The 18,314-nt window shown below is 38.8% G+C and overlaps 3 protein-coding genes and 2 non-coding genes across 11 annotated transcripts in view; 4 read left to right on the forward strand and 1 right to left on the reverse strand.

The window, feature by feature from the left end:
- Positions 1 to 1,583: 1,583 nt before the first annotated feature.
- On the forward strand, positions 1,584 to 3,559 carry LOC124182488 (CD63 antigen-like). The gene is made up of 5 exons (XM_046569826.1): positions 1,584 to 1,819; positions 1,879 to 2,067; positions 2,159 to 2,323; positions 2,468 to 2,698; positions 2,778 to 3,559. Exons 1-5 carry the CDS (start codon positions 1,757 to 1,759, stop codon positions 2,841 to 2,843), a joined length of 714 nt encoding a protein of 237 aa, XP_046425782.1. The 5' UTR covers positions 1,584 to 1,756; the 3' UTR covers positions 2,844 to 3,559.
- Positions 3,560 to 3,610: 51 nt separating this feature from the next.
- Positions 3,611 to 8,067, reverse strand: LOC124183267 (tetraspanin-9-like). Its single transcript, XM_046571547.1, has 5 exons — positions 7,960 to 8,067; positions 7,362 to 7,550; positions 6,682 to 6,843; positions 5,499 to 5,705; positions 3,611 to 4,848 (listed from the first exon to the last, which is right to left on the reverse strand). Exons 1-5 carry the CDS (start codon positions 8,065 to 8,067, stop codon positions 4,504 to 4,506), a joined length of 1,011 nt encoding a protein of 336 aa, XP_046427503.1. The 3' UTR covers positions 3,611 to 4,503.
- On the forward strand, positions 5,746 to 5,817 carry Trnad-guc. Its single transcript has one exon. It is a non-coding gene; the product is annotated as a tRNA-Asp (tRNA).
- A 1,401-nt stretch (positions 8,068 to 9,468) lies between the features above and the next one.
- On the forward strand, positions 9,469 to 9,541 carry Trnav-uac. Its single transcript has one exon. It is a non-coding gene; the product is annotated as a tRNA-Val (tRNA).
- Positions 9,542 to 13,778: 4,237 nt separating this feature from the next.
- The window catches only part of LOC124183460, a 162,484-nt gene continuing 157,948 nt past the window's right edge, over positions 13,779 to 18,314 (forward strand). For 4 of the 7 annotated variants that reach the window (XM_046571978.1, XM_046571979.1, XM_046571982.1 and 1 more), the window contains exon 1: positions 13,780 to 14,536. In XM_046571978.1, coding sequence (XP_046427934.1) covers positions 14,496 to 14,536 — 41 coding nt within the window. In that variant the 5' untranslated portion in view covers positions 13,780 to 14,495. Of the gene's footprint in view, positions 14,537 to 18,314 lie in introns of all 7 variants that reach the window. The other 3 variants (XM_046571977.1, XM_046571984.1, XM_046571980.1) reach the window with 1 other exon arrangement.

The following is an 18,314-nucleotide window of genomic DNA, read 5'->3' on the forward strand; positions in this document are numbered from 1 at the left end:
ATCAGCATTTTGATCATAAATTTGCAATAATTTTGTTTATTTTTACTTCTTGATTAGTGTTTTATAATTAACCATGTGAGATTACTTCCGAGTAATACCATACATGAATCATACTCGATGAGGTCACGATGTAATCTGCTCTATTCCAGGTATCGTCTTTACATAAGTCTCTAAAGCTAACGATGAATGTCTCCACGTTTAGAAAAAAAATGAAGGCAAAAGTGTATTTTGAATTAATGAAATTGTTGTGGCAATTTTGTTATATTTGTAAATTTACTGTACGCCGTTTGGAGTCTACTAAAAATGCAAAGAAATTCGATCAGAGTCTATTAAAATTAAAAATATATTGTGGCAAAAGAAATGAATGCGTGTACATGTCTATTAAATCTGCTCTATGATTTCGAATATCAAATAACTAGATTCAAAAATTATTTACGCGGACTTAAAATTCTGAGGCAGTCTGATTTCGAATTTCCTAAAATTGAATTCTAAAATTTTGAACGTACCGCATGAATTTGGCTAGTAACTGGGTTCGTAAATTCGTACAAAATTGTATTGTGAGAAGGAATTTTCAAGATATCTTATTCATGAGCCATCATTGACTGTATAGCTTGTCGCGCCCGTGTTGATTGTCCATTGCGTTACGAATCAACTGAAGTCTCCAATTCCCATAAGGTAATTTGGCGTAGTAGGTAGGGCGTACGACTATTTGTCCGAACATTTCGAGCGAACAGGGTTCGAACCCGGGTAGGAAGAAATAATGCGGCAATTCTTCTGTTCGATCTAAAATGCGTTTTCATCGGGTACAGTTACCGACAAGTTATTAAAATGACGTTTGCGCTCACGAAAAGTCAATGAAATAAATCATCGAACCGTTGTCATCGACTCCTTATAACTTCACAATTTTAGTATAAATTTACCATAAAGTTACTAAATTCGTAAAGTGAATTAAACAAACTGTAATTCAAAATTTCGGTCTCAAATCTGCAGATTACAAATCGAATAATGATATCCAAATTTACGAGATCTATCGCACTAATGTTTGGTAACGTTACTAAATAGTGCTATTAGTTAGTAATAGTAAAACGACTTATTACATGTCCAGTAAATTGGCAATACCGAACCCGAATAACGCTTCCGATAAATTTGTCAGTAAATGTACGACAGAAATTTTCACAACATTGTGCACCAATGCCAAAAAGTCGTCCAGTCTTCGTCTCCCGATCTCCCGACTATTACAGGTCTCCTGTCATCTGTCAACTTGAACGATTCGATCGCGATTCTTTGCCGAACATATTTCCCGAGGAATCGATTGATTTTCAGTGGAAGAAAAAACGCGCTTTCGTGTCAGTCGCGAGTTTCACCCCCTGACGAAACGCTACTGACCGCACGGGGTGTCCATGGCAACTGTGTCGAACACAACGTCGTAGTACCAAGGTATCCAATCAGGGTAGAGAATCGCGCGCGCCTTTGCTTCGGGGGACCAATTGGACCGAGCGTGTTTCAAGCCGTTAACCGAGGTTTGGGTCGAACGGTTTTTTCCGCCACCTTATACCCTGGAAAATTTCTACTCGATCCTTCGCTGCGGAGCGTCGAAGCATTGTTGGCGGAACCTTTGCCTCGAACACATCTCACCCGCAGTAGTGGATCCTGTTCATCACTGCGCAGATCGGGATCCTTAAATCCGAACCACATGTGAATCCTCTTCGTCAACTTTGTCGAATACTGCACTGTTGAAGGACACCGAGACGCAGCCATGGAGTCCTGCGGGATGAGCCTGATAAAATACATTCTGTTCTTTTTCAACCTGATATTCGCCGTGAGTCCGCACGCCGTTCTTCGGCCCCCAGAAAGGTATTTCACCGATTCCTGTCGCAGGTATCCGGTATCGGCATCATAGTCGCCGGTGCCCTGGTCCTCTCGGATGTCGGTGAGTTCAGCCACTTTTTGGAGGGAAGGATAACCGCCCCGCCTGTTGTCCTCATAGTCGCCGGAGCCATCGTCTTTTTCATAGCGTTCCTCGGCTGCTACGGCGCCATAAAGGAGAATTACACCCTGCTGATAGCCGTGAGTGATTTGCCGACGTTCCCGAATTTCGGGGTCGTGACGAGGTCCTGATAAAGGGACCGTTGCTGATCGTTGGGAATTTCTGTTCCAGTTCGCGGGCGCCTTGGTTGTCATATTCGCGATAGAACTGGCGGTTGGAATCGCGGCCGCTGTATTCCGTAACGACTTCAGTATGGCGATGAAGGAGACCCTCAGATCGACCATGACGAACTACACGGAAGCTGACAAGATGGCGTGGAACAACGTTCAGCAGAAGGTCGGTGATCCTTGAGGACATTTTGGAGTAAATTATCGTTAGATAACAAGTGAAAGAAGCGAGTGCTGGACGGAAATGAATAAAAAGAGGCCGTTAACGGACCTGTTCGACTTTTTTTTACATTTTCTTACGATTTGTTTACAGCTGCAATGTTGCGGCATCGATGGGCCGGAGGATTGGGAACGTGCGAATGTCCTGCCAAGCGGCACTCTGCCCGAGTCCTGCTGCAACCTGGACTCCGGTCCGAGTACCCAGTGCATCATGAACAGTCAGAGCAAGGTCTACCGGAGGGGTTGTTACATGGAACTGGAGTCCAGGGTGCAGAATGGAGCAAAGATCCTGATCGGCGTAGGGATAGGAATAGCGTTTATCGAGGTGAGTTCGACGAGCGATTTGGTCTATCGATGCCGATCGATCGAAATGATTTTAATCATTTCTCATGTAAATTTTTCAGATCGCGGGCGTGGTTCTCGCTTGCTTTCTGGCTAATGCGATAAAGCGAGAGGGCGGTGAGAAGTGAAGAAAATTTTGATAATTTAGATACTTGTGCGATTTAATTTTTTAATTTTATACTTTCATTTTATACAAAGTTTATCATTTTCGTTCCCGCTATTCTTCAGTTACAAAATTTACCCAATATCGTTCTTTTCGACATCGATTTTGACTGTTTCAATCTTGATATCCATCTTTAGTCGATTTTCTAATTTTATCACCACGTCGTCCACTTCAATAATTGTAATGTATAATGCATGATTTCGCTCATGCAGAATATGTACGCTATAAGGCTATATAATAATAAATCATCGTTTGTAGATATTATATTATACTTTTAGATTAACAATCAACATGTAATTCGCAATGGACGTGTATAGATTTTAGACTATGTAATCGTTACAGTTTCGCTATACATTCGTGGAGTTTAGATTTTGAATTATACTTCGTGGTAAGTAATAATCATCTGTTCAAAGCAATGCGATTATGTCCAAATAACAATTACCTTACTAGTTATATACAATATATATAAGCATAATATACATCTTACCTACCTTTACGATACACTATAAATAATCTTAATCTCAAATAATATGATATACAATTATACGTATAGAAATAGATTATGATATACTATATACATATATCCTGACGTATATAAACACGTATAAAAACAATTACCAGGGCAATGTGTGTACGTGTAGCCAGTATAATAATTATAAGTCTGTATAATTTGTACAATGATTAATCGACCGCTCAATACTGCAATTTCCTTTTTCTTTTTTTACTACTCACAAATGTATACGTACAGTTCTGTGATCACGTAGGCATCGCGGTATAACATATATGGAATCCAGTTACTGTCGTTGGTCACGTTATAATTTTTTTCAACTTTTTTATTCCGATTTACCGACAGATTCTTATTTTCGTGCATGTATTAAAGTCTAGCCCGCGAATTTTGCGAATAACTTTTAATTTATTCATGACGTAAATTACATTACTGCCGTATAGTGAATTGTTGAAAAATTTCACATGAAACTGACGGCAAATTGTTTTCGAATTCTTACGTTAATGACAGTCAACTGTACACCTACCGTCAGAATCTTATTTTGTAAATATTATTTTAGACACGATTATCAATGAAGAATATCGGTGAGTTGTATAATTGACTTATGAGTAACGCGAGTGGTTAATATCGTGATTCACCACGCTCGATAATTAATCAACGTTCGTGAAATTTTCGCATTGTCTGGAAAAATGAAAATGACCGAGAAGTCGGAATCTACTCGGGTGAATATTTCAATCAAATTTTAATTATTACAGCGTAAGAAAATTGGGAAAACTTAGTAAATACATCGACGTGCGGTAATGTTACAAAATAAAAAATAAAATTACTTGATTTAACACTCTGCTGACCTAGATAACGCCTGAAAACATGTTATATTCTTATCTATCATCGCGTGCTTAAATACACACGTATAAAAGCGACGAACAAAAAGTTGTCTCGACTTTCACAAAGGTGCACTGGCTATTTTTAAAATTCACATACAACATTGTCTTGCAAACTTTATAACGAACAATAAAGTTTCAAAAAAATTTACCCCTCTGTTAAATTCACGAAATTTTTAGCATTCATTCCCTCTCTGGAAAATGTCCGAGCAGATTATCAACGCGAAATGAATCCCCCCTCAAAAAATTTTTGGATTCTGTCGTTCTACAATATGCTGCGGCGGAGCCGAAGGAACGATTGTCCTGGCATAAAAACCGGTGTTTTTGTGAGATGGAAGCCGGGGGTAGTTTTCTATGAAAGGGCGTTGACCGACTTGCTGGTTAAATCTTTTCTCCGGATTTGGACTGCCGGTACGAATATTTGTTGAGATCGGTTTTACTCTGGGGAGGGTTCTCCCCACGGCCAAGGGGTTGTTTACCACCTCCAATGTTTCACTCGCGGCCGGTTCTTCGGACGGCAAGACCCTTCGACGACGATCGCCGATTGCTCGTGCTAAGAAATACGTCAGAGCGATTGTGATCACCTGAAATAAGTATCACGTGATTCGTGAAATTTTTATTTCGAACATATTACCCTATTGCTTATTTCAGGCCGGGGGTAAAAATACTCTCAGAGATTTAGGTTTTAGATGTTGGAGGGGGAAAAAAAACCTGCTAATTATATCCGATTATTGTACAATATTATGGGAATGAATAAATCCGAAAAAAAAAAATTACAAAATATGTGACACTTTTATATTTGAGAGTAAAATTAACGAATCATAACGAACTTTTTTTTGTTACGTAAATAAATGAAAATAAATTGATTAAACTTTAGTTGATTGTATAATAATTGAACGAATCAAATGTTCTATAAGAAAATTGGAACAAAATTGAAAGCGGCGATTTTTTTTTCTTTTCTGTTAAGTAAACAATTATATCTACAAACATCGATTTTTTCAAAGAATGGATAGTAGCGAAACGTTTAAGATTTTAGAAAATTTGGAATTGAACGACCCAGTGAAAACTGAAAACTGTCGAAATGACAAAGTTTTGAAATTTTCAGCTATTCGCATAACTTTCGAAATCGAAGAATCAGTGGCCCGAGAATAATTATTAGCAGCTTCTGGCCTGACTAAATGACATTTCATCAGACCTGATAAACTTCGAACTTTTACTTTGACGTATATTATACCTCGATTAAAGCGAGTATTCCAAGAACCAGCATAAAGAAGTTAATCGTACATGTAACCAGATCTTCTAGAGCGTCATAGCAGCCTTCTAAATCGAGGCTTTTGACATCGGCGAATTCGCAGACGGTATCAGAGTCGCAGCACGAACCAGGAATGTATCCCAAAGTGTAATTCCATTCCGTAAAATCGTCAAATCCGCAGCAATTCAGCTGCAAGAAAAATACCGTAGTGACACGATACGTTTTCAAGTCCTCGGTAGTATAGTGGTAAGTATCCCCGCCTGTCACGCGGGAGACCGGGGTTCGATTCCCCGCCGGGGAGGATTTTTTTTGTTCCTAATTTAACCGTATTTCTCACCCAAATTGCGTTCGTCAACGAAATCAGTTGAATAATCTTTCGATTTAGTTTCGTATCGCAAATAACGTGATTAATTTAATGCGTAGATCGTTTAGAGCGTGGAGTTATACCGCGGTTATCATGGATCACGATGACGATACAAGCTCTGTATGGGGCGTTCCACGTCAACTCGACCGTCAAGAGATTCAAAATTGAATACAACATTTTTGCTAACTTATTGAAAATTTTTTGAACATTGAAACATGGTGTTTTGTTTGTTCAAGATATTTAAAGTGCGAGAAAAAAGAAAAGAATTGAAATGAATCGTCTCATCACGAGTCGATGTCATAATGATCGAAATGAAAAATAATATTTCTAGAGAGTCTTTTGAGATTTAAAAGAAATGCCCATTTTTAGACAGGTTTGAATAATCATAAAAAATTAGCTGTTGTAGACAAAAATCTGAAGGAATTCAAACGTGCTTTTTTGTGATCATAGAATCCTATGAAAAATCCTGAAGCAAATGAAAAACGGCGAGGGAAAATCATTGACCGAATTGACACGGAATGTCCCGTACGTACGTAAAAATATAATAACTGGTTGAGTCAATGTCTATTTCCACGACTGTGAGAGATATAGACGTTGATTACTCGCATTAGTGAGATTTGCTAAGATCCTTCATAATCCATACAATTTTACAATTGTAAAAAGATATAGTACGCGATGTGTTATCTGCTTGTTCAATACGTACACACATGTTAACCGTATTCAGATAGTTAGTATTAAAAGTTGAAAACAAAAAGGAAGAAGTAATAAAAAGAAAAAAGATCTGATTTTGGATAAACTTACATTCGCTTGAAGGTAGTCAACGTCAGAGCTGTAAGTGGTGTAATTCGCCATGTGATCTTCGAGGATGTCTTCAATGGATTTTCGCGCTGAGCTTAGAGTAGCGAAAGCTATGGCGAGCATGGTCAACATTATCATTAACAAGCCGAAGAGCAGAACGCCAAACTGGAAAAAACGTTCCAAATTGAGTATCGATAATTTAAATTCAGGAGGAATCCTGAAGCGTTCAAGTTATTGTGTTTTTATATGCGTACAATAGCGTGGAAAAAAGCTCGAGATTTGAAAAATTTTCGCAAGGCTAAAGTGTAACGGCGTAAACATTGCCGATAATTTTCCTATCGATACTGATTACATTAACGTTGCTGGAGAAACATGATACGAACATACATTGATATGTAGTGGAGCAATTTTTCACGTGCGTAAATTTACCGGAAACACTTTGTTGCTATCACTTCTAATGTGGCTTAGAAATATATATATATAAATTATACATACGCGACGAAAGGCTGTAACTGTACCGAGTTCTTTTGACATCTACTTGTATTACATAAACAAGGAAAATCTCAAGGAAGTGGACAAAAAAAAAAAAGAAAAAAATAAAAAATATATATAAAAAGCCCCTCGCAGAGACTGATAAAATGAGAAACAGAAAGAAGAAAAAAAAATGTTCGAAAATTCCTTACCGTCACAATTCCTTGGTAGATACTTTGCGCGGATGAAATAATACCGAGGCATCCGATAGCGATTAACAGTACGGAGCCTAGAAACAGGACCAAAATCGGTGTCTCCAGATAGTAGTGAAGGTAGACCAGATATCCGGAGAATTCGTACCTGACGCCGAGTGTTATCAGCAAAATTCCGGCCCCATAAATCTGCCATAGCAAAAAATTGTGCATATATACAGTTTATAGCAATAATAATTTGCACGAGACAAGTGAAACGAATTTGCGGTCCCAGTACAGTGTTTACTTTCATTTCTATTTGGCCGATCATCGATCGTTGTTATCACGTCAAATTTAAAATCCCTGCAACGGTCCAAGGGTTAAATAAATAAATCAAGAATAAATCAAGCTGCCGATATTGTTACATATATATATATATCTCATTTTCAATTCAATTAACACAACGCCGCACCTAAATCTGATAATTGCAAATGATGGGAAAGAAAGAAAAATGTCGTTTATCGTTAAACGAACCAATTATAAGCGACGAGAAATTACAAAGACCGTTTTTAGATTAAAAATCGTTCCAGGGAATGGAAAAATATTGTTTTCAACTCACCGGCAGAATGATACTGAAGAAAATATTTAGGTATCGAATAGGTTGAAGTCTAAGCGTGTTTCGAATTTTATGGGGCTCCTCGGTTTTCGCAACGGCGGAATCCGTCATTGCGAACCACTGTAACCTAACGATTTTCACGGTGTCGATTATCACTGTCCGGCAGTCGGTTTTTGGCACGTTTATTAACCAACGAATAAATTTGACCGCTCTTGTCAACTCACTCTTCGCTCACTGTCACCAAACTCGTCAGCCTCGCAGCCATTCAACTCCCACTATCGCCAATATCTCGCTATCGCCATCTGATATCAGCATTATATTCTCTGCCGTTTCAATCTCTGTGAAGCGAAAATTTGTTGACAAGTAATTTTTTTACCGTTTCCGATTTTTCATTTTTTCATTTTATTTCTCGATATTTAATATACGTTTTTCAGAAACTCTCAATCGGTGTAAGCATATGTTTGTTTTATTGAAAAATAAAGTCTGCATTGTATAAGAAACTTTCCTATTTTCGGTATTTTAATACAATAAATTGCCTTCACTGGATTTTTGTACAGCTTTCTCTTCTCGATTGTTAGGGAAAATATTCCACAGCTAAATTTGAATGAATAAACAATCAATTGAGATTAGATTCTTGTTGACGAGTGAGGTAGACTTCCGTTCTCAGAACTTTATAACTTCTTATCGAGATTCGAATAGCTGACAATGACTAAGACCTTCCAGTGCAACGACCAATTCTGACGTTTAATGATTAATCGCTGATCGCTTGTATCTGATTTAATTATCTGTAAATATTCGTCGCTGAATAAAGAATATACAGTCAGCGTATTCGTAAACAAACAAACGTTGGTTTGGAATTTCCGCCTCCGTTATATGCGCAAGTTGTTGGTTTTTTTTATTTTGATCTTACAAAATAATCAGTGTCCTAATTTTTTTCCGAAAACTTTACCTTTTGGTTGTCTGAATGACATTTTTATAAATTATTATTCTCACTCGCGTTTTGAATTAGGGATAATTCGATTTATTATGCTTATAATATAGTTTTTTGAAATTCGAATGTATGTTCGGTGTTGAATTGATTAGAGAAGAAAAACAAAAATTTCAGTAATCGATGAATCTGAATTCTATCCCATACTAAGGACATTTACCTAAAAAAAAAAAAAAAAAAATGTCATCATAAATTATTTTTTTATGTTTAATTTAAAAGATAATTTGTGCCTTGCAGCGTGTCGCCATCTGTGAATTGTTGCATGAACATTGATTACGTATCGTCGACGTGAAACTTGTATAACAACTCGGAAGAGGGTAAGAAAGGAACCTTCTTAACCGATCAAAATTAGTTAAATACGTTACCGAGCGAGGTAAGCATGGAAAACAATTTTTGTTCCGATCGAAAGGACGATTTATCGCCATTGAAAAATAAGAGAATTCAGAGGGTTCTAATTTTCTACGTGATGAGACAGAAGATGCAAAAATTGTACAAATTTTTTTGTAAATAAATGTTTTCAAGCGGGTTCCGTGGTGTAGCGGTTATCACGTCTGCTTTACACGCAGAAGGTCGCCGGTTCGATCCCGGCCGGAACCACGCATAATTTTTACTTCCAAAATTGGGAATTTGAAAATCAATAAAAACAGGTTAACCCGATCGCACTAATTGTAAAACGAATACAGCGAATTCGGAACTGACAAATTAATTAACACAAAATTTGAGTAAATGGTTGCAGATTAAAAAGAGAATCAATTCTCTTTCACGACTTGCAAGTATAATGACGATACTTTTTGACATTGGCAAATTTACGTTGAACCGCTTGGCATAAATGATAATTTCTAACAAAAATCGTGACGCTTCGATGTAACGTTGTCGTACGAAAAATCAAAAGTATCATTCGACATTTCGGCTTTTTATATACTTAAATGAAGCACGAAATAATTTGTTATTTTATTTGGCTTATTATTCGTCCTGTAGTGTTGAGAGTTTCAGGTCGCATTTTTCTGCGATGTTTCATTTCTTTTTCTTCTTTCCTTCTGTCTCTTTTGGCGCATTCTTTTTGCTCCTCTTCTCGGGAGTTTCTCGGTTCTTTCACGCAGTCTTCCGTGCATTCTCTTCTCACCGCGGTTTTTGACCATCTGGTTCCTCGGCTGCGGTGCAACTTACGTGCACTTCTACCGCGAAACTAAAAATTTCTCTCATCGTCAGTGTGCGCCAGTAAATGCTGCATGAATTGCAAAAATCTGAAAAGAAAACAGAATCGGCGCTGAATTCGTTGACGAATATCGACTCGATTGCGGGTGAGTTGAAAAAATCCTCTGCATTGCAGTGATGCTCGGCATCTTTGTTCTTAATTTTAATTTCTTGTTCTTTCCTTTCTCTTCTGTTTAATTTTTTGCGCACTGAAAGGATACAACACGCGCAAATACCTGAAACAAAGCTTGCGGATTTTAGCAACGAATCAGTGTAGAGAAAAGAAAAGAAGAAGTTTGAAGAGCGGTGATTAATCCTCGTCACGTCAGACTCGATAATTTCACTCATAACTCATGACCGACTGACGTTGAAATTTTGAAATTTCAACCCGCTGTGCCGCGGAAGGTTTGAAAATCGCAGATTAAATTGAACGAGAAACGTGGAGGAGAAAAGTACGGGTAGAGTGTAATTTATTTCGCGAATCTTTTGAACTCGGAAGCGCGAGGCGCCCTCTTCGCCATTGCTGCTGAAATTTCGTTATTATACGTAATGTAACATATACCACCAACTATGCACGTATATTTCCTATTTCAGGTATAGTTTCGAACGACGGAAATGCGGGGAAAATATGGGTCAAGTATGATAAGAAGAAGCCTTGAGAGCATCTCGTCTCCGTCGAGTATCCACTCTCAAAAACTCGACGATTTCCAAGCCGCATCTCTCGAGTTCCAGAAGTGAGAAGTCTGTAAGACTTCTTTCTTTTGTACTTTGGATTCTTCTGCGATTCACCCGCTCAGCCGCCACTCGACAAACGGAACGCTAATAAAATAGAATAACGAGAGAAAACACGGATTGGGGTGCTGGAGAAGAAGCCGGAACTCGAACCTGCTCTTCAAGTTCATTCGCGTGCGATAAATTCAAGTTCAACGATCATTGACTCTGTACGATTGCGCTAATTGTGAGAAAAATTTCGTTCCTCGGGGTTAGGGAAAAATTCTAACGAAATGGCATCGTTATATACGCAATAACGGTTCATAAATATCGTTCAAATTATAAGAAGAATATTTGTACATTTGACGATGCTACGTTTTTTCGATGTTGGAATATTGAATTTATTTTACCAATGAACTGCATTTTATTTTAATTAAATAACAACCTCGTATCAATTTATTGTTTCATCAATATCAGACTGCGCAAATAGTTACAAGAAAATGTGGTACGAGTTAGGTTATCGACAAGAATGAAAACATTGATTAGAATTTATGGATACAGCCACAAAACTCATTTTGATCTGGGATTATATTTTTCGGTTTGCGTAGGATTGAAAATATAAAAAGGATCGGAAAATGAAAGAAACGCAATGTAACGTTTTTAAAAATATCAAGACTTAAAAAATCGGAGTATAAAAAAGTCGAAATGTAAAAAGTTCCGAGTATTATAGAAAGCCAAAACATAGAATCGTCGGAATTCAAACGATCCAATATTTTCTATTTCTATATTTTGACTGGTCTACACTGTGAGCCTCTGAATTTTGAATCTCTACAAAATAAATCTCAGCGTTATCGCCAATTCAATACAATTAATGACCCTTTCATCTTTCGTTCAAACTACATTTTTATTCCCTGCATCCTTTTCGTTACTATACGGTAAAAATAAAATAAAAAAATTCATGTATAGTTAAGGAGTGTATAAAACAACCCCAAATATAATAAAAAAAATTCGACACAGGCTTGGTGCTTCGTTCTCAAGTCAGATTGCATCCACATCAAAGTTTGTTGTACACAAAATCATTCGAAAATGTATAAAATTGTGAAACTGTGAAAGTGGATGAAAATGAAATTGCTCGGAACTAGAAGCGTTGGCACGAGGATCGAGTGCGGATAAAAAAAAGAATTACCCATTCAAGACACGCGTCGTCATAATCGTCATCGGTGTTACGGTGGTAGCTTCATATTGCAATCATCGATGGGGCTGCGTGTAGATCGAGACCGGGAGGGTTAGAAATTCCTCATGAATACCGAGTGAGAAAGAGAGAGAGAGAGAGAAATAACCGGTCGATACCTCCCGCGTAGAGCGATCAATTTCATCCCGTGGCTGTATGGGCACCGTTCCCTCATCGTTGGATCGAAGGGCCCCCATGGTTAAAGCTGCCGAAGAACAATAACGTTGCTCCCTCGAGTGTTTATCGATACCTAATCTCGTGCCTCGTATACGACGTTTATTTTTCGGTCCTACGTTTGTCGGATCTGCAAAAACGTGCACGGTGAGGTGGAGGGGGGGGGGGGGGGGGGGGAATTTGACCCGAAGTTCAGCCTGTTGGGCATAAAACGATATTAGTTATCGTTCACGTCGAGCCACGATTGCCCTGACCGGTAATAAATTTTAACAAATTTCACGAGCGCTCCTTATTACTGCCAAGTTCGTTACCGTATATTATTTTCACCTGAGTCAGCACGGGCAGTTCGTTTATAACCGGTTTGCAAATCGGCGATACATTAATCGCAATTAAAGACAGTCTTCGCGAACTTAGCGAACCGGGAAGCAGGATTTAAAAAAAAAACCAAAAAAAAAAATAAGTCGTTTTACTCACGGTTTTACATTGAAATTTATTCACGTCGCGTATGTTTCGACGCGTTACTTCGCATCGACTATTGAATCGATCGAATTTTGAAAAGTATAATTACAGGTGTTGGAAAAACCTTGCAACAAACGCGGGTAATCAAGTACGATGATATATTTTTCGTTTCTTAGGAAGTGTGAAAACAATTGTCTGTAAAACGTTTGTTTTTTCCGTGTTTCGGGAAATATACCTGATGAATGAAATCACACTTAACTTGGGAAAAATTGCTGTGAAAATGAAAAATGACAAATTTTTAGGATTGCGAAAGGATAATTTGTTTACGACAAGTTTCGCGGGACGAAACACGGGTCGCAATAAAGATTTTTAATCGATTTTAGAAAATTCAATTTCCAAACACAAGTATGACGATTAATTTGAAGTTTTCCTCACGTCGATATTAACACATTTGTCTTTCGATAAATTGTCAACATTCAGGTGATTTTTGTAAAGCGAATTAACTTTCGCGACCAGTTAATTTCATCCAACAATTCAGCTTCAACCACGTCTTTAGTGCCTAAACCATCGACTCTGTTCGAATAATACTTTCCACGTCTAATTGAATTCCTAAAATGTGGTTGAGCGGTAAAAATTAAAAAAATGCAATTCCGCGATTTAAATTTCCTAGCAACAGCGTCGAATTGTTAGATCGAGCCATAAAATTGATTTAAAAGGATATCCGTAACTTTTTCAAATAAAAAAAAAAAAAAAAACATCGCGTCGTTTTCTAAACCGTGCAATCCTCCTCAAATTCATCCCTCGTCCAAATAATCGGTCAGTGTGTAAATTTCGTCATCGGTCCGCAAGGGTGGCGAAAAAATCGATCGACTCCTCCGCGCGGCGTCGCGTCGTCGTGCCGAATGCGACGCGACGAGGATCAGGTCTCGACGTCAGGCGTCGTCGTCGACTGGGTCGGTGCTGCTGGCATTCGCTGTGTAAAGGGAGGGGAGGGGGGGAGGGTGGGAGGGGGGGGAGGCAAAGTCTCGGTATCGGGAGGAGCGGCTAGCGCGTGGTTCTGCCTTCTCTGTTTAGTTTAAGCTCGGCGAGCAGCTGGTGCGGAGCTTCGCGATCGGCGATCGACGATTCCTGGCTTCGACGGATCGTTTCGGTCACGGCGTTTGTAATTAATAGTTATTCGCAGAAAGAAAAAAAATAAATAAAACCAATAAACGTAACAACGACAACGACGGCGATATTGATAAAATTTAAACTGACTTGAATAGAACATAAAAATCAAACGAATGCGAGTCGTTTCGATAAATCGGCGACGATGTTAGACCACTTCCTCTTTCCCATTCACCCCCGGGGGTGAGAGATTTACGGGTAAGAATTTGAACAGTAATAATCAATAATCAATAATAATCAATAATAATAATAAATCGCGGTAAGACGGAAAAAGATAATATAATTCTTGTAATATAAATTGTTTCTCTCGCGAGTGCGGCTTGATTATGATCGTCGTAGAATCGGTGCGGCAGAATAATAAGCAGCAGCAGCAGCAGCGGCGGCTGCGGCCGCAAGGGCAACTTCAAAATGTAGAACAGTGTGAAATTGCAAGGTGTTTCGGACGAAGCGAGTATCAAGGGTAAGGGAAGCCGAGGAGAGACTGCGAGATTTGGGGTCGTCTTCCCGTGATCATCGCTTTGAGTAGTCACGCATCGTCGCAGGTGTCGCAGGATCGTCCCGTCCACCTTATTCGTCACCCTTTTCCTCCTCATTTTCTTCCTCCTCGTCGTCCCGATGCTGGGGGTTCTGAAACGTCGATGGAAACCCTCCAAGAGGTGAGCTCGACACGATTAATTTTGTGAAATTTTTAAACGGCACTTATTCCACAATCCTGTACGATCGATTTCAATATCGTTTTCGTAAGCGACGTTAACGGTGAACGCTGATTTGGAAACACATTAGAGCGGTGTTAATCTAAGTCGTTGACGAAATGAGCAAAAAGAAAAAAAAATATGTATATGTTTATATATATACATATATATATATATATTTTCAACCGTAAAACCTTTCTTCAAATATACATATAATTATGGACGCAAATGACGCAGCTGGGATTTTTTTATTCCTCTTATTTGTTCATTCCAAACTTGATTCAACCGAGGAGAAAATGTGGATCGAAGAATAAGCGTGTAAATCGAAAGAACAATGAGAGAATGAAAATGATAATAAAATTAGATACTCGGTGAGTCGTATATTATATGTTTCAGACGGTGTGCGGCGCCTAAAGTTGATTTGCGCGTATATATGTCGAACGTATGTGTGCGTGTGTGTGTGTTTTTGTGTTGTACGCCGCGTCTTATCTCCGCGCTTATCGCCTGCTGCGTACTACGACACGACGGAAAGAGTGTCGAATGAAATAAAAATGGAGAAAATAATACACGACGTAGGCGCAGCAGCGTGGCTCATATATTGTATGTATGTATATATGCGTATATGCATGTATACATATACATATGTATGCGTACGCCTGTAAGAGCCGGGTTCGATTTAGATTCAGATTATAATCGCACGAGTCTCTTTTTGCGACTTCGACAACTTGACGTTACACTTTGAGATTTTCGATCGGCACGAAGTTGGATCACGATTGTTGTATTCGAATCGTCGTGTCTTTAATTGAGCTTTTTCTCCACGTTATTTCTTGCAACAGTTGCAAATTCCGAGCTTCGAAAATATCTGTAATCCAGCGTTGAATATATTCCGCAAGGGATTAAAGGTTTTGTGAAGAAATTATTCAGCGATCCTTGTCAGTTTGCAAAATGAAACGCGAATTACGCAAGCTCCGATCTTAAAAGCTTTAGCCGGCTTCCCCGTCAGCCCTCACGAGTGTTTCGTATAAATTGTAAGGACACGAGCACGTAGCGGGAATTTTCGTCTCTTTAAACCTCTTAATCAGCCGCGCGAATACGCGTCAGTTGGTACGATACGTAAATGCGTAAGCTCGCGAATGAAAAATTGGCAAAATTTGTAATCAGTAGGTTGTGAGTGAATCGTTTCTTCTGTACTTTCGTTTTCGCTCAAAAGACGAATGCCACGATAATTATGCTTTCTCATTTTCCAATTTCAATACACGTTATCGTCGAACTCTTCTGTTCCCGTGACTCTCAACTTTGCTTTCCTGTATTTTAAATTTGGAATCCGATCAATTATTGCTCAGCTCAGCTGTTTCGTCCGAACTTTTTTGATAGTATTTCAGATCGATTCAGACTTTTACAGACGTTCCTTTTTACTATAACCACTTTTACTAGCGGCTAGCGTGTGAGTATAAAATACTTGGAGAATCCTAACAACAACGTAAAACAGGTATTTAACATTTTTATTTTATTTTTTACCCCGAGCGATGGGACGAGACGCGACAGGTGTTCTGGACAAGACAGAAGAGCGCATATCGTATAATATTATTATTTTATTTTTCTTTTACACACAGGCATGCGTCCGGTGTATTGATATTGTGTAACCTGTTGTGTTACACACCTAACTTGTGTGTAAAACGCATTTCAAGAGACGCGGTTTACCCGCTTCTCTGTATGTATAATGTTACTTAAATTGTTCCGACGACGAGCGTTACGTAGTGTCCGTTGATATTTACATAATTGTCATCGTTGTCGCTCACACATACACGTACAGCATGTTTACCGTCGAAATATTTCGATACGCCGCAGTAATTTTCGCTGCACGCTGTTCCAAATTGCAAAATGAAAATTTTTACACCAATCAAGAAACGAAGAAATTGAATAATTAAATTAAATCTAACGTCTTGTCAATTTTTTCATTCGTCTCGTAATACAATATATTTGCAATAATAATTCGAAAACGAAGATCAGATGAGACAAAAAAATATATACATATTATTTATATAAATAAGCATATCGGTACAATCTTTTTTTTTTACAGGTTTCTCGACTGGAACTTGATTTTTTTCAAATTCCTTATCAAATTCACTCATACATTGTCCGGCTCGCCGAATCGGTGCAACAGATCTAATACAAGTATCCGTTCTTTGGCCGTGCTGCCGTTGCTACTTCTTGCCTCAGGTTGTACTTTATGAATGGTTTGACTTTACCGGTAGAGGAGAGGGCGTCAGAAGCTTCTATGAATGAATCGAGAGCTCGAATGAATCAACAATGAGTTGGCTAATCGGTTAGGCCGCTGCACGGTGAGTTCGTGTGGCAATGCACACACACATAATTTCAGGATCGAATTCTGATATGTCAAACGTTGCGACTCGTTTAATTCTCAGGTGTTTTTCCGCTTGCGGATGTTTGTATTATACAATAAACGCGTGTGTGTGTACACCGATGATAAACGCAAAGAGGAAGGAGAGACGATTTAAAATTGCGTCGAGAGCCAGCGGACGTAACGTAAGATAGTCGCTCAAACTATGCGTGTATATGTTTATGGGTGTTTTGTCCATCTACCTACAGGAAATTGCCGAGCAGAGATACTCGGTCTAAATTTGTCCCCATAACCGCAGCCTCTTGACGATCTATTTTATCACCTCCTACGCGATCTGAAATGTTGCAAACGACAGACGGAGAGAGAGAGAGAGAGAGAGAGAGAAAAGCGTTTATTAGAGAGAGAGACAAACATTAGGACATAATACGTCGTTGTAGTTATGAATCTCGTTACTATTTGGATGCTATTTGTACGAGATTTTTTGTCTAGTTTAGAAATTTTGTTTCTACTAGCTCTGTTCGCACGGATTTTGAGAAGCTAATTACGGAATCGAGTAAATCGATAAAAGACGTAGAGAAAATAAAACGAAGAGTTGAATCGTGTGATATTGAATAATGAAAATAACGATACTTGACAGAGTGACGTTGACTGAGTGAGACTAAGTTATTTTCATTATACAAGTATACAAGAAGTGGGTGAGAAGGAAATAATTGGGACAACAGCTGGCCTCGAAAACGGTACGAGTGTAAAAAATAGATGACGAGTAGAATATCGATCCACGTTGTGAATCGGATGGAACCGATCCGATCTGCCAAATTCAGGAGAACTCCGGAGAAGAGTTGCATATCACCTTCGACGCGGTCGTTCCAATTTCCTGTGGCGTGGGAATCGACGAAAGGTTCGGAAATTGATCTGATCTTTTGACCAGAGTATCGAGCGTAAGATTGTATGGGAATTAAATCAGTGATTGACAAGCTTGTGCCACTGAATATCAGCGGTTGAAAACCGCGACTCACGTTTCGTCGAAGCGATCTTTTGTAGATTTCTCACTGACGATCGTCCAAGAGACAGCGTGCGAATCACAGTCAACATCGTTGATGGGATCGAGTCGAGAAGCTTCCGTTGTTCCACTTCCGGTGAAGCTTTTCTGCTGCAATGAGAGTCTTTGCAGTCTGTTCAGGTGACTCGAAAAAATGACTCTTCTATCACAAAGTCTTTTCCGAGAGCCTGACAATTATACAACGAATACGAAAAGTTTGAAACGAGTTGTGTGTATGGGAATAGTTTGAAGCAATCATACCACACGATTGCCGGATCGAGTGGATAGAATCGGCGTGGCTTATCCAACAAAATTACCTTTCCATTCTTCGGAGTAGGTCC

The sequence above is a fragment of the Neodiprion fabricii genome, chromosome 5 (assembly GCF_021155785.1).
Source record: "Neodiprion fabricii isolate iyNeoFabr1 chromosome 5, iyNeoFabr1.1, whole genome shotgun sequence".
In the NCBI taxonomy this organism is placed as follows: domain Eukaryota; kingdom Metazoa; phylum Arthropoda; class Insecta; order Hymenoptera; family Diprionidae; genus Neodiprion; species Neodiprion fabricii.